The sequence below is a fragment of the Elgaria multicarinata genome, chromosome 1, assembly GCF_023053635.1.
Source record: "Elgaria multicarinata webbii isolate HBS135686 ecotype San Diego chromosome 1, rElgMul1.1.pri, whole genome shotgun sequence".
In the NCBI taxonomy this organism is placed as follows: domain Eukaryota; kingdom Metazoa; phylum Chordata; class Lepidosauria; order Squamata; family Anguidae; genus Elgaria; species Elgaria multicarinata.
In genome coordinates this window covers 196,302,348-196,317,961 of record NC_086171.1, presented here as the reverse complement: position 1 = coordinate 196,317,961, position 15,614 = coordinate 196,302,348, and the positions used below count along the sequence as shown (strand labels likewise).

General features: G+C 45.2%; 1 protein-coding gene across 1 annotated transcript; it reads left to right on the top strand.

The window, feature by feature from the left end:
- Positions 1–1,706: 1,706 nt before the first annotated feature.
- KCNG1 (potassium voltage-gated channel modifier subfamily G member 1) lies at positions 1,707–13,850 on the top strand. Its single transcript, XM_063120464.1, has 3 exons — positions 1,707–1,776; positions 7,844–8,652; positions 12,817–13,850. The coding sequence occupies exons 2-3, from the start codon at positions 7,894–7,896 to the stop codon at positions 13,585–13,587; spliced, it is 1,530 nt and encodes a 509-aa protein (XP_062976534.1). The 5' UTR covers positions 1,707–1,776; positions 7,844–7,893; the 3' UTR covers positions 13,588–13,850.
- The last annotated feature ends 1,764 nt before the right edge of the window (positions 13,851–15,614 follow it).

Sequence of the window (15,614 nt, the reverse complement as noted above, 5' to 3'; positions counted from 1 at the left end):
GCAGGCAAAAAAGTCCAAGGTTTTATCCCTGGCGTTTCCAGGTAGGGCTGGAGAAAAGTGACTGACACCCTTGAAGAGCTATTCCAGTCAGTAAGTAAGCAGTACTTATTTGAGACCCACTGTGGTGAAGTGGTTAGAATATTGGACTGGGACTCGGGAGATTCAGGTTCTATTCCCCCCTGGGGCCATGAAGCTCACTGGGTGACTTTGGGCCAGTCACTGCCTCTCAGCCTAACCTACCTCACAGGGTTGTGCTGAGGATAAAATGGAGAGGAAAAGGACTATGTAAAGCTGCCTTGGATTCCTTGCAAAAGGGGGGGAAAGCTGGGGTAATAATTAATAATAATAATAATAATAATAATAATAATAATAATAATAATCCCACTACAAATGTGTACAGGAGAGCAACCCTAGCAATCTACTGGTGTGTTCCTTCTTTCACAGTCCCTTTCGGATCTTCAACACTAACAAAATCACCCCTGCAGCGATGATGTGGGTTTATACACAAATTCCTTTTTTTGTGTATGACACAGCCAGATGATGGGGCGAGAGGAGGCGCCATATGTCTGCGCTCTCACAAGCTCCGTCTGTAATGCATTCGTGCCTCTTTCACAGGTAACTACACTTTCCTCATTGGTTCCTGTTGCATCATGAAAGGAACAACGCGCTTGCTATCGCAACTGCCCCCTTGTGCATGCGTGTGTGCCCTTGTCGTCTGAAAATCTGCCCTTTTTAGCAGGAGGTCTTTATCCCACCGATATCTCGCCTTTCCCCATTAAGGGCGCAAACCTCGTTAGACGGCAGTTTCCGTTAGTGGAGCAGCTACTAAAATTCGTATCTAAAGATGTATAAAGTAAAACAAACCCAGCAATCCAAACATGTTATGATTACGCTGCGTAGATCTACGGATTGATGCACGCACTTGTGTAACTGCATGCGGCCCACGGAACACGCGTTTGAGGGGAAACGCAGCGGACAAACACGCCGCACCGCGTTGTCTCTTTGCAAACGCCTCTTCCCACGTTTCCCGTGCAAAGGGGTTTTCGACCTGAAGGGATATGCCATGGTGTGCCTTCTCCGCGGGAGCTTCACACCCACCCACCCCACACGAAAGGCTTGCTTATAAATCTTTGGCCCTCGATGCGTGTTCACCTTTCGTTTGTGCGTGCTTGTTGGACACTCGCTTCTTGCACGGCCCGCTTGCGCGCCCCTGTCGCATGAAGACGCCTAGAAGCGAGAGACGTGTGCCGGCTCCTGGGCCAAGATATAGATAGCGTACGTGCCTATTGCTTGAGGCGGCGGCAGCGGCAGCGGCGGAGAGGGGTGGCGAGGAGTGCGTGTAACCTGTTGCAGGCGGCGCAACCAAGCGCCTGTTGCACGCAGGACACGCTTTGCAGCTGCGACCATCGTTGCATGTGCAAGTGGTGCGGGGAGGGTCGTGCAAGCGTCCGTTGCGTCTGCAGGGTGTGTCTTCCTCCTAGACGTCCGCCTCGCCTCCTTTGCGCGGGAGCCGTACCCCGGGCAGCCCCAACGCGAGCTCCCCCGCCCCGCCCCGGGCAGCCCTTGGCGCCTGAGCCGCCGTTACCATGTCCTCCCCTTCCAAAGGAGCGGCAGCGGAGAGCGTCCCGTGGGCGCAGCCTCATCGCCGCCGCCGCCTCCTGCGATCTGGGGGCGCGGTGCCTCCGCCTCGCTCAGTGCTGCTGTTCGCGCTCGCTCCCCGGCTATTTCTTCGCCTGCTCCGCCCTCCCTGGAGAACCGAAGGCGCTGCCGTTGCAAGTAAGTGCGTTTCACCCCTCTCTTTTCCTTTCCAGCCACCTCTCGGCCCTCTTTTCTCCAACAGCCGATCCGCTGCTATCAGCTCTGCCGAACTTCTGGGCAAGTTTCTGGCGAACTTTCTTCCAGAAGCAACCTGAAGCCGGGTGGGAACCGCCAAGGAATCAGAAGCAGTCAGGACGGATCTTGGCGCATCCCGGGATCTTCAGCCCGAAAGAGTTAACGCGCCAGATTTACACGACGACCTTTTCCGTGCCTCCCAGCCCAAAGGGGAGGCTTAAGGGATAGAACAAGTGTGGTTTCTTTCTCACCGTCCTTTTCAACACACGTTTATAGTTCGGGGAATGTGGGGCTTCTCGTCCATGTTGAAACACGGAGCAGGGATTGTAGTTAATCCGGATCAATCGACGCAGGTAGTGTATGCTAGGTGGATTTATTTTGCTGTGAGCCCCATTTCAGCTTAATTCTGGGATGGAAGCTTCAAATAGCGATAGAAGGAATGATGCGGGGGTGTTTTCATTATTATTATTATCTCCATAAAACTAACCGGTTATTAGGGAACATAGTAAACTGCCTTATACTGAGCCAGACCATTGTTCCATTTAGCTTGGTATCTCCAGGGTTTCAGGCAAGAGTCTTCCTTCACCCAACATAGCCCTATTGATGGCCCCATCTCTCTTATACCAGTCCCAGTAGGGTCTCTTTGGTGCAGAGCCACCTGCCTGTGCCCTCCCTTCTCCTGCCCATCCTAAGTCTGTGAGTATGTAGCCTGATCCTATGTATGATTATTCACAGGAAACACACACGCGCGATCAGCGGGACTCTCTGGCATTGTAGCTTTAATTTTGCATGACTCCTTCCATTTGCCCATTCTCATCTTCGCTTGCCACAAGACGGTAGTCTCTGAACAGGAATCCCACAACAACAGGATGTAGAATATGGTCGATTACTTGGTGAGTTGCTCCGATGGGACACGAGTGCTTTGAACAGAGCAGGTGGCTATGTTGAGATTTACCTTAACTGCATTGGATTCCGTGTGTAGAATCCCAAATTCCCCTTGATAATCTTTACGCTAAAACAGAAAAGCTTTCCGTTGCTCGAACGGCCAAAGTGTGTTTTCAAACAACTGAACTTTTGTGCTGATTGACTCCTTTGGGGGCTTTTGTATATTTCCCCTTGATTGCTTTATCTGTAATCAATGGAGTGACTGCTGTGTAGTCTTGTGACAGGCTTGGCATATTATTGATATCGGTTTTTCTGCCTCCAGTATCTCACTCTTGTGTTAGTAATGCTTTCTCTTAGTTTGAGCACTGTGTTGCACAGAAGTTTAGTTTTAACAATGAATTTATATTTTCACACTGATACTTTATTCTTGTCAGGGCTTTCAGCTAGAACTGGCTTTAGTATTTGTCTTTGTTGCTGATGCATTTCAGTTGTCTCTGCTCTTTGCAGTGTTTTCTTTTGCAACAGACTATCAAAAGACTGCAAATGTCGTTGAGTTAGCTGCTGTTGTTTGATGTCTATGTTAAAAACTGCTTTGGGGCTTTCTACAACTTATGTGGGATGTAATGTGTTTGAAATCCATTTACAGGGGAAGTATTTATTGCTACCCACCCCATCCCCACCTTCCCTCAGCAATATCAGCTCTGTAGCAAGAATGAAGAGCTGAGCCGATTCACTGTATTTGCAAAACAATCTTCTAGGAAGAAATAAAGTTAACTTCCTGCAAAATCACTGCTGTTTATTAATAGAGTCCATATTAATCTTTCTACAAAGCCAAAACTTTAACCAGGATTGAATGCGTGAATGATTCCCCCTCCCGCCCACAAGTTATTTGGTATAATATTGTCCAGCACCAGTGAATAGCTAGCTGCGTTGAGATAATTAAGCATAATGTTTATTTTCATCTATTGGTAAAACCTCAGAGATGCCTGATCGTCTCATTTTGTTTCAGCTTCTGCTTTAGAGCGCGGAGCAAAAGTTTGAGGTGACCTTGTCATGTATGGATTTTAAACCTGCCAAATCAGAATTGAGAGCTCACCTGGGCTGGAGGTGAGGTGCGGGTGAGCTCTTTTTGGTGAGATTTAAGGTGTGTTTCAGCTAGTGGAGAATAATCCTTTGAACCTTTAACATCTGCTGAGCTTTACTGAGTATAGTGTACATAGGTCAGTACATCTACATAAAAAGAGCCCTGCTGGATCAGAGCAAAGGTCTGTCTAGTCAGCATCCTCTTCTTCACAGTAGGAGACAAGATGTCCCTGACAAAAGCACAAGCAAGACCTGAAGGCAATAGCCGTCTCCTGCTGTCATCCCCCAGTGACTGGTACTCTGAAGCATATTGCTTCTGAAACCCAAAGGGTGCATTTAACTATCATGACTAGCAGCCATCGATAGACTTTTCTTCCATGCGGAAAAGTCTAGGAAGGATGCAACTGCAGAACACTTTAATGTTCTTGTGGTAATGACTTCTTTTGGAAAGGCCATTCATTATGTTGGTACTTAAACTGGAACATATTGGACGGAGAATAAATGGCAGTTAAGAAGTTCCAGGACATCACAAGTCTGTTCAGACTTTTACGGCTTACTTTGCTGAAAACCACGACTTCTACTGCATTATCATTTTCATCCAGGGAATGGCTCTGAAATTGCCTGCACCACAAAATGGTAGCAAAGCCCTTTTTTTACAGGATCACTGATTACATCACAGATGCATTGCAGAAATCAAAATGCTGCAGAGGAAGTTTAGAAGGGGGGGGGGAAGGAAAGAATCCAAAGTGGAATTTTAATAGTGAAGTTGCTGTTCTGGGAAGAGCAGATTTCTCTGATCCATTTGGCAAAGACTTATTGAATTCTTGTTGATAGAGGACCAATCATACAGCTTCCTAAATTTGATTTGGTGAATATACTCAATGTGGGCGGGGGGGGAGGGGAGAGGAAGAAGGAAAGAAAGAGAAAGTCCTTCATCACCCTGAGTGAGATTAGTTGCTTAGGATATGTGCAGACTATTCCTCTGCATGTTTACTCAGAAGTAAGTCTAACTGTATTCAGTGGAGCTTACTCCCAAGTAAGTGTAGATAGGACTGTATCCTTTATTTCTCAACTCAGCTGTTCTTAATGTGGTCTCTGTATGTCTCTGGTTCTTTCTCATGTACAAACAAGCAGAAAAATACTGCAGCATTGTGGAAAAAGGAACTCATTCAGTGATAATTTTCTGGGTTAAGCAAATAGTTGCTATACATCAGCCCCCTTACTAACATGGTGCATTAGATTGCAACATTGCCCATGCTGGTTGAGGTTGATGGGAGTTGTTGTCTGACACATCTGGAGAGCACCAGTTTGGGGAAAGTGTTACATGTTTGTATCACACAGAAATCTTGTTGTGCTAGATGCTGTTCAAAAGCATAAGGCAAAACATGAAGAATGGGTTTACGTCTCTCTTCCTGCAAGAATTCAGTACACAGAATGATATAACTCCACCTTCATGCAACCCCTCCCCCCCACACACACACAGATCAAGACATCAATCCTTATTTTCTTGCAGCTGCCCAAGAATTCTACCTCTTTCTGCATCTACAGAAATGGATCATCATTGCCGTTTCCTTTCCACCTTTGCCTACCCTAGATTCGAAGTAAACTTTGGAAAGGTGGTCATACCCTCACTCGTGGATTGAATTGATGATGCCCACAGTACCTTGTACAAGGGAGCAAGGGTTTGAAAAGGGATTTAATGGACTGGCTGTCTCTGATTGATAGTCAGTTCCTCCCAACCAGCTTGAGCAGGAATTCCAGAGGTCAGAAGGACAGAGTTTCAGTGCTCTAAATAGCTCTTTGTTCCTACCCTGTGGAAGCCAGAATCATGCAAAATAAGCAGATACATTTCATAATAGGACCTGGACAGGGATCATCAGAACCCTTTCTCTATATGCTCTTAAGGGAAGTTCCAGCCAATCTTCGAACACACACACCCTGCTGGCAGAACAGGGAACTGTATCATTTGGAGGTGCCATCAGCTGTGCTGAATACAACCAATTGTTTCACATTCTGTCTATTAACTTGCTTTTCTGTTCAGTGGTTCATTATCTAAGGGAAGTATTATCACTACATTGCATGTGGTGTAAGCGCATTAAGCCCGCTAAGCATATTAATGGCTGAGGTGAGATTTGACAAGAAAAGTAGTTCTTGAGCCAGCCGGTCTGCCTGTATCATCAGTGAACTACTCAGGGCAGATTCAGACCTAGCAGAGCCCCATGTGAGTATTTTGGGACAATATGGGGCCACCACGATGGAGGCTCCCCACCTGTGTAGACAAAGGTCTTTGTATGAAGGTAGGCACAGGAAGCTGCGTTACATCGATTCAGACCATTGGTCCATGTGGCTCAATGACCTTGACACTGATTGGTAGCAGCAGTCTATGTTTTCAGAGAGAGACCTTCCTGAGTCCTTCCTGGCAATGCCAGGGATTGGACCTGGGACCTTCTACATGCAAAGCATGTTCTCTACCATCATGAGCTACAGCCCTGCTGTGGGGTGTCAGTACATAAACACCTTGATTCCCATGATGGCAGGAGCTTGAAAACATTCTTCTATACCATCTTGGTGGGAATTGTAAGCCAGTAAGAGGTACAGGAAAGTTTTATTCTGCAGTGTAAGGGTGGTGAGTCTTTAGGATTACAGAATCTACTTTTTTATCGGAGGCCCACAGAATAGTGAGTGACATCAGTCTGTGTTTGAGCAGAGGCCCTTCAACTGGAGTGTAGCAGCAGCAGCATGCCATGTAGAAATATAGTGCCTGCCTATTTATGGTCTGCATTAGTTGTTCATGTGTTTCACTTTAAGGCATTGATTCAGACATAAGTCTATTCTGTCTGGTTTTCAAATGGGATTAGATGAATTCACGGAAGATAAGGTGATCAATGGTTTCTAGTCATGATGGCCATATGCTACCTCCAGGATCAGGGGCAACACCAGTTGCTGGGAAATGTGAACAGGAAGGTGGTGTTGCGCTCATGTCCTGTTTGAGGGTTCCCCATGGCCAGCTGGTTGGCCACTGTGTGAACAGAATGCTGGACTAGATGAACCGTTGGTCTGATCCAGCAGGGCTCATCTAATGTTCCACTTCTGGATTAAGATGTGATTTTTTTAAAAAAAATTGAATGAAAGTTTGCATTTTATTGTAAAATTTGCCCTTTTACAAATCGTATGAAATTCAGAAAAGTGCAAAATCATAATGCGTACATTCCGTCAGGAGGTGTGAGTGAGGTCAGGTCATATCGAAATGTGGACACAGTGAAATCCTCAGGCGTCCCTTTCTATACCTCTGCTAGGAGCTACTAGCCTCTCTCCCAACACAGAGCCTGCATGGTACAGACCCATGCTCCCGACACTGTGCCGCCTTCCTCAGCAGACATCAGGGTCCCATGGATTACTACCAATGGCAGCAGAAGGGTTGCGCTTTTACCCCTCTCTGCTCTGTCACTTTGGTCCCCCTGCCCCTATACCCATTCATGGTCTCCTGACTCTGCGCTGGTTCGCATGATCGAACAGCCCACTGTGACCAAGATGACCCACTCTTGCTGGGTTCAGATGACATGACAAGCTGCAGTTTGATTATTCAAAATGGCCTCCTGCCTGCACCACAGACAGGCAGCCATTTTGAATATTCAAACCGCAGCTTGTCATGTTATCCAAAGTTGACAGGGATGGTTTGTGCAAGCATTAAACAACCCTTGCATAACCCATGATCTGTTTAAGAGTTATGTGAGGGTTGTTTAACCCTCTCACAACTCCCCGCCCACCTGCTGATTTCAGATGACACAACAACCTCCTGTTGAAAATTCAAAAGCCACCTGGCACATCCCACAAACCACTGTGGCTTATTTAAGCCATGTTGTCTATGTTAGCTAGAAAGGCTGCGGTGGGAAGGAGGGGCGAGGAACTTCGACCGGCACAGTTGATCCAGCATAAATCTGGATCCAATAGTAACAAATTTACGGTGGCATAAGCATTCGTTCCTGCTGTTGCATGAGGAAAAACACAAATTGAGACTTTTGTTTGTTTGTTCCTGCTGCAGAAATCAATAGCCGGAGCATCAAAGTGATGTGAAATAACCTGGTGACCAAGATGACTCTTCTACCAGGAGAAAATTCGGACTATGATTACAGTGCTCTGAGCTGTGCTTCAGATGCCTCCTTCAACCACCCTTTCTTTGCTGAAACAGAAACTCTCAAAGGAGTCTTTTACCAAAGAGCCAAACTCATTCGCCCTGGGGAAGAACTCTATGAAAGCATTCACCCAGAGGACCGAAAGCGCCACATCATCATAAATGTGGGTGGCTTTAAATACTTACTCCCATGGACCACTCTTGATGAGTTCCCCATGACCCGCTTGGGACAGCTAAAATTTTGCAACAACTTCGATGACATCCTCAACATTTGCGACGATTACGACGTGACCTGCAATGAGTTCTTTTTTGATCGCAACCCGGGGGCGTTTAGGACCATCTTGACTTTCCTGCGGGCAGGGAAGCTCAGGCTCTTGAGAGAGATGTGTGCTCTTTCATTTCAAGAGGAGCTGCTTTACTGGGGCATTGAGGAAGACAACTTGGAATGGTGCTGCAAGAGGAGGTACCTGCAGAAGATGGAGGAACTTGCAGAATTGAATGACACAGAGGATGAGTTCGTTGACAGTGAAAACCAGTGCGAAGCGGTGGCGGAAACAAAAGCCGGCCTTTGCATGAAGAAGTTACAAGATATGGTGGAAAAGCCTCAGTCTGGGATTCCTGGGAAGGTGTTTGCCTGTTTATCTGTGCTGTTTGTGACCATCACGGCAGTCAACCTCTCTATCAGCACCATGCCTGGCTTAAGAGAGGAAGAGGAGAGAGTAAGTTGATTTTCTTTTAATTTAATTTTTTATTGTGGATTTAACAAAACGTAACAAAAAATAAATTGTGAAAAAGGAAAACAAAGAAACATTACATACATAGAGATATCATCACTGCCCCCATCAGATATACCATTCAAAAAAAGAGGGGGAGTTATGCATTGGTTTCAAGAAAAGCAGACCATATAGCCATGTATATATCCACTCGCAAGTGGCGTTGATATAACACTCATCCAAATGTTGATAGCGTTGTTAAGTCCTCAGTCCACTAATTATGGGAGGTGAGCATTTATCCTTCCAATGTGATAGTATAAGTCTTTTAGCTGTCATAAGGGCTCTGAAAATACATGTGTTAACTTCCAAGAAGCCGGTGGGTAGTTTAGGAGGACCTGCACATCGTTCCATATTAAAGATTGTTTCAGTACAAAGTTTATACTTATTATAACGTCCTCCCAAAAGGGGGCAACTACTGGACATTGCCAAAATATTTGAATTAAAGAAGCATTCGGTGCATTACAACTCCAACAATTATGCAAGTTAGACAAACCCTTATTTAAAAGGCGTTGTGGAGTCCAATAAATATCGCAACAGTTAAAGCAGCAGGAGCTATACTACAGTGACCAGATACAAAAGAGGGCAGGGCTTCTGCAGCTTTAACTGTTGTGATGAAGAGGGAATTTCACCAGGTGCTGCATGCATGTGAATGACACCTGCTGAAATTCCTTTTTCTATGCAACTGTTAAAGATACAGGAACCCTGTCCTCCTTTCCATATGGTCACCCTGGCACTGTCTCAACAAGTTTGGCTAGCTCAAGGTATTGACGCACTTAGCCTGCAGTTTGTAAGTTGAAGGTGTGCCTGCCTGTGCGCCTGCAGCCCCCTGAAAACAAGATGTGTGGAATCCTCCTCCACTCTCTCCCTCACCTCAAGTAGCCAAACAATTGGGACATCAAAGACTCAGAGCAGCAAAAGTTAGCCGTAACTACAGCTGCATATAGATGTAGATGCAAAGAACAGCAAGTGTGGATTATTATTTTTTCTGTTCCAAGCTGAGCTCTGTCTCCCCGCCCCTTCCCGGCCACCTTAACTCTTGAAAAGACACATGTACTTGCTCCAGATCAAAGGGCTGATTTCCGCTTCCCTCGCTCTGTGGTTCAGGCAGGCTGCCCACTTTAAGTATCTTACACTTTCTTTACACCGTTTCATTTACACTTGAAAAACTGCTCCAAGAAAGTGGGGAGATTGTTTTGTAATAAACACAAACAGCAGCTAATATTGCGCCCAACTCCCCTCTGAACTTGTTCTAGGGAGAATACTGTACATGTGCCCAAAAGACAGTGTGGTGCTGCCAAAAATATGTACGCAGCAGAAGCTCTACAGAAAGGCCTACAGAATGGAGCTTAGTTACAATGAATTGAAATCCCGTTGTTTTAATGGGATCGAGGGCAGCTGCAGACTTTATGCAGTAAATGCTGTACCTGCATGTTTCCTGCACTAAGCATGTAAAGTGTGATTGATATACCCATGCCATGAAACACTCATGTATAGGCATGGGCTATGGATGATGGGAGTTGTAGTCCACATCTGGGCAGAGCCATGGGTTGAGAAGTCTGCAAAAAGGTATTAGGTAATGTGTATTATGTTTCAGTACAGGCAAGTGTCTTGAGGGACCAAAAAGCACTGTGGTCAGATCTACACCAAGCAGGATATAGCACTATGAAAGTGGAATGAAAGCAGTATATAAGAGGCAAGAGCCACACTACTGCTTTATGGTGGTATTGACGTGCACTGACAAATCTGGGCACCATGTCACAAACCATATACCGCTTTCATAGTGCTGTTTCCTGCTTGGTGTGGCTCCTGCCTCTTATATACCGCTTCCATACTGCTTTCATAGTGCTATATCCTGCTTGGTGTAGATCTGGCCCATGACTGGTGTTTGCATGAGAGAGCAGCAATTCCAGAGGGAACAGGGAGGAGAAAAGAAGCAGGAAGTGGGCAGGTTAGAGAAAATGAATATTAATGAGATTTGGGTGGGTGGGTGGATACAGGGCTGGCCCAAGACATTTTGCTGCTTGAGGTGAAGAGCAAGATGGCACCCCCTCTCATTCCATGTACAAAAGTGGACTAGATTGTTTCTTCAACACTGGTGATGGAACATCATCCTTCATTGAATCTGAAAGCACCAGGCTAACTTAGGAAACATTGGGCAGGCTGTGAGGCACACCGGTCTCTCTTCCAGCACCTTGCTCCCATCTGAGGAGGCTGCTTTTCTCTGGCTAATGGTAGGGCTGGGCCTGAAAGTTGTTATTAATGCTTCTCGGGCGATTATCCTTTCCATATATGTGAGAGAATTCATAATATGCCACTGAAATACATACATGTCTCAGAGTGAAATGAAACTAACAAACAGTGACAGCGAAACTGATGGTGCCCCAACAACCTTCATGGAGGAGAGTTGAACTCTGTTGAAATACATGAATGGCTGTCATATCAGGCACAGTTCTTTGGTTTGCTAAAATTAATTACACAGTGTCAACGGTTTCCAATACCTTTGTTCACCCCCCCTTAAATTTAAACAACATAAGGGAAGTACATACTGTTGTATTTACATTTTTACAAGTATTTCAGTTAAAATTTCTACATAATATGACATTTAAATTGCCTTATGTGCACTTTAATTTCCCCCCTCGAATAGTTCAGCTCAAATACTTGTAGTGTATCAAGTCAAATATTAATATGGGGTGCTTTTTGTGTATTTATTGCATTTTAAAAACTAAATATAAGTAAAATAAGCATGCTAAATTAGAGCTGTCTAGATCAACTTGTGGTCTTCAAGATGTTTTGGCCTGTGGCTCCAGTCAGCCTTACCCAGCAGCGCCAATGGTGAGGAATGAAGAAAGTTGTAGGCCAAAAATTTCTGGAGGGCCACACATTGCCCACTCCTGCTCTACGACGTCTGAACATTTTCCAATGCAAACTGAAAAGCTTCCTGTGCAAATGAACCTAATTTGCATTGGAAGAATGGCTAGGGGAAAAAATCCTATTCAAAAATTTTCAGAAAACCCACATCACTGTTGATATTAGCAGCATTTCTAACAGAACCTCCCAAGCAGGCGAAGTCTACTTCAGAATACTTGATCTGAGGATAATCGATAGGAAAAGGCTCCTAAGAAGCTTCTAGTCGGCTACTGTTGGAAACAGAATGCAAAACTAGATGGGCCTTGGCCTGATCCTGATGAGTAATCTGGACATAGGGTCTCCATGGCCATAGCTAGACCGGGCAAAATCCCGGGTGGATCCCCGGGATCGTCCCTGTGCGTCCACATGACGCACAGGGGATCCCAGGAACAGGGAGGGATGATCCCCCCCTTTCCCCGGGATCTTGCCCTCCCCTTTAGGCCCAGTTTTTCCACGGTCTCGGGCTTAGCCCCAGACTCCGGAACGTGTGGCCGGGTGCCACAGTTGTTCCTGGCTCTTTGCGAGGAGCCGGGACCTGCGTACAGGGTGCAGCACTCCTCAGGAGCGCTGTGCCCATCAGGGGTGGGGTGGGGGGAGCGAGGAAAGTAAATATTTTCTGCTTCTTTAAGAAAAAAAAATTAAAATGGTGCGCGCGACGCCTCTCCATCTGAAGTCATCGCGCGCCGCATGTAAACAAATGGGATCATCGCGAGATTTTCTCCCCTCCGTCGCAGACGAACAGGTAGGTCTAGCTAAGGCCCATGTGTCCTCCTTTACAGAAGACGGTCCTCTGTTTGAAGGCTTACCAGAGGACTGCCCTCTATTTGAAGGCATTCTCTATTTGAAAGCCTGTCCTGCCCAATTCCAGTTAAAGATAATTAACCATACGAACTGTGCCCCATCAACAGTTAGCATCTTAGGCAACAGACTGAAGAGGCAGGCACACAGTCTTCCACAGTATGGTGAAAGTCTTCCACGGTATGGTGAGATGCACCATATTTCTGTTTAAATTATAATAATTATTTCTGAATTTGCATCTAGATATATGAATCAGTTCATGCAAATCAACATCCTCTTTTTTTCTTCTTCTTTGGTTTTTTTTGGACACTTGTAATTGGCCACCCTGGTTCTTAATAAAACATTCCTCTGACTTTTGCCAACTAACCTTTGGCACTCATGCAATATCTGTCTCTTCCACTCCAGGGCGAATGTTCTCAGATGTGCTACAACATTTTCATTGTGGAATCTGTCTGCGTAGGATGGTTTTCTTTGGAGTTCCTGTTGAGGTTCATCCAAGCCCCGAACAAGTTTGTGTTCCTGAGGTATCCATTAACCATGATAGATATCATTGCCATTCTGCCCTATTACATCACTTTGTTGCTGGATACTGCTTCGGTAAGCAGTAATAAAAAGCCAACCTCCGGCAACATCTACCTGGACAAGGTAGGCCTGGTTCTCCGCATACTCCGTGCCTTGAGGATCCTCTATGTTATGCGGCTTGCCAGGCACTCGCTGGGCCTGCAGACTTTGGGGCTCACGGCTCGTAGGTGCACCCGCGAGTTTGGGCTCTTGTTGCTTTTCCTCTGCGTAGCCATTGCACTGTTTGCACCCCTCTTGTATGTGATCGAAAATGAAATGGCAAACTCCCAGGAGTTCACTAGCATCCCTGCTTCCTATTGGTGGGCAGTGATCACCATGACAACAGTGGGCTACGGAGACATGGTACCCAGAAGCATCCCAGGCCAGGTGGTGGCACTCAGCAGCATCCTCAGTGGAATCCTTCTCATGGCCTTTCCTGTCACGTCCATCTTCCACACATTTTCCCGCTCGTACATTGAGCTGAAGCAAGAGCAGGAAAGAATTATGTACAGGAGGGCACAATTCTTAATGAAAACAAAGTCCAAGTTAAGCAACGCGTCACCAGGGAGTGACATATTTCCGAGTATCTCTTCAGAGACCAGGAACAACGACTGAAACGGAAGTTTCCATGTCTGCCTGTTGCTGAGCAAACAGTAACGGATGTCATCTTGGCATTTGCTTCTGGAGGCTTTTGGGAGTTGTATTGTACAAATAACATGCAAAAGGGCTTTTAGCCATTATGACAGTGGGGACTTATTCATCATTATGCGTGTTTGCATTATTATTAGGGTGGAGGATAAGATTGTTGCTTTTCAGCACAGTCTAGACACAAGGTCATGTAGTGAGGTTTTAAAAAACAAACAGATATCATTAACCAAACGGAGAACCGTGTAAGGTTACATACTGGGCACAGCTGTTGCCATTTGAACCATAAAGAGGCAAGCCATTTCCCAAGAAAACGGCTGTGAATGTTAATGTTTTGATCATTTCGTTAGTTGACCTTTTGTTGCTTATTTGTACCAATACTTGTGAACTATACCATCTCAGAGATCCAAATTCTTGGGCGTATAACTCCGTTTTTTGTACTGGGGTTTCACATGAGTGTCACATTTGCAGAAGAGTTCATTTTGATTTTATTGCTGCTTTTTTCCTCCAGAGTACAAAAGTCTCATTGTTGATGTCTCTTCCAGCTGCTGACCTCCTTAGTTTCAAATATAGAATACACCAAGTAGCTTTAGTTCATTGTCTAGGCGAGGATAAGCAATAGTAGCATTTTTCCCCTTTCAGGCATAATTTAAATAACAGCAGAGAGCTGCTTGTTTCCAATTAATTAAGCAGCCTTTTAATTAAGCACTTGCTTGCTCACCATTGGCGAGTAGCATTTCCCACTTGGTAACCAGACACAGCCTCAGTGACACTAGATATGATTTCTCTCCTTCCTTTGAGATGGTTTATTTTGTAAAGTGGTTGAAACTATAAAGTATTTTGTGGATTTCTCCCATATCCGGTTTCACAGCTTCCTATTTGCAGTTTCCCCTGGGATTGGTCAGAACGAAGGGCCCCATGAAGGCTAAAAACCTTTATCTTTGCCCTCTCATGCATATTGCCTTCTGAACATTTACAAGAAAGCACAGGATAATCATTCCCTGTCTCCTGGATACTGACAGCTAGATTGACTGAAATGGCTGTCCTTCCATTCCATGCCTTATGATGTTCATAATGAAAAGGTAGCTATCTGCAAATCAAACAGAATATGCACTGAAATATCACACCACGCCAATCATTGCCTCATAGTTGTTTTCTTTTGCATTGTATAGAAGGAAGGAAAACACTTCAGCCTAGATCAATTGCCAGAAATAACTGGTGTCCTAGCTTGTGATAACTCATGGATGTCTGGTTCCTTTGAAGGAGCAAAAATCATCAGTATTTGCTGGAAATGTGAAGATGAGTCAGCAAAACCTTAGTACGTCTCCCATGAGTGAAACTAAAAGGCGTAAAGCCTTCTGCTAATTGTATCGTGCTTCCCTAGTATGATAAGCTCCCTAGCATTCAAACAAAGTGCTTGTAGAACTCTGAAAAACCTAATTCAAGTCTAATTCATGCCAATACAAATTTGGTTTGTTTTGCATTTTTGTCTCCTGAATGTGCTTGGTGAACATGTCACATGACTTGGCCATGAGCAAAAACCTGTGGAAGTATCTCCGTTGAGAAAATCCGCTTGTTAACTGCACCTTCACAATCCCAGCTTGCAGTAAACTACTTGTGCTCAAGTAGCACAGCCAGTACACTACCTTTCTTCGATTCTAAGACGCACTTTTTTCCCATATAAACATCTCTAAAAATGGGGTGCGTCTTAGAATCGCGGGTGTGTCTTAGGGTTTTTTTTTTTTTCTGTTGGTGGTACTGAAATTAGTGTGCGTCTTACAATCGATGGCGTCTTACAATCGAAGAAATACGATACATTTGTTTTGGTCAGCCTTGGCAGATAACCATGGCTGTCCACATTAAGAAATAAGATTACCCAAACAATTTTGCAATTGTGGATCAGTTCTCTTGGTGCCAAGCATGTTTATCTAGTCAGTGGTTGGCAAACTGTGTTTGAAGGAACCATGGAGTTTCTTAGAGACTTAACAGGGCCCCCA

Bases quoted from the DNA above. Each gene is read 5' to 3' on its own strand.
- KCNG1 (XM_063120464.1), top strand. From the start codon at position 7,894: ATGACTCTTCTACCAGGAGAAAATTCGGACTATGATTACAGTGCTCTG. The intron at 8,653-12,816 runs GTAAGTTGATTT...CTTCCACTCCAG, and splicing joins TAAGAGAGGAAGAGGAGAGA to GGCGAATGTTCTCAGATGTG.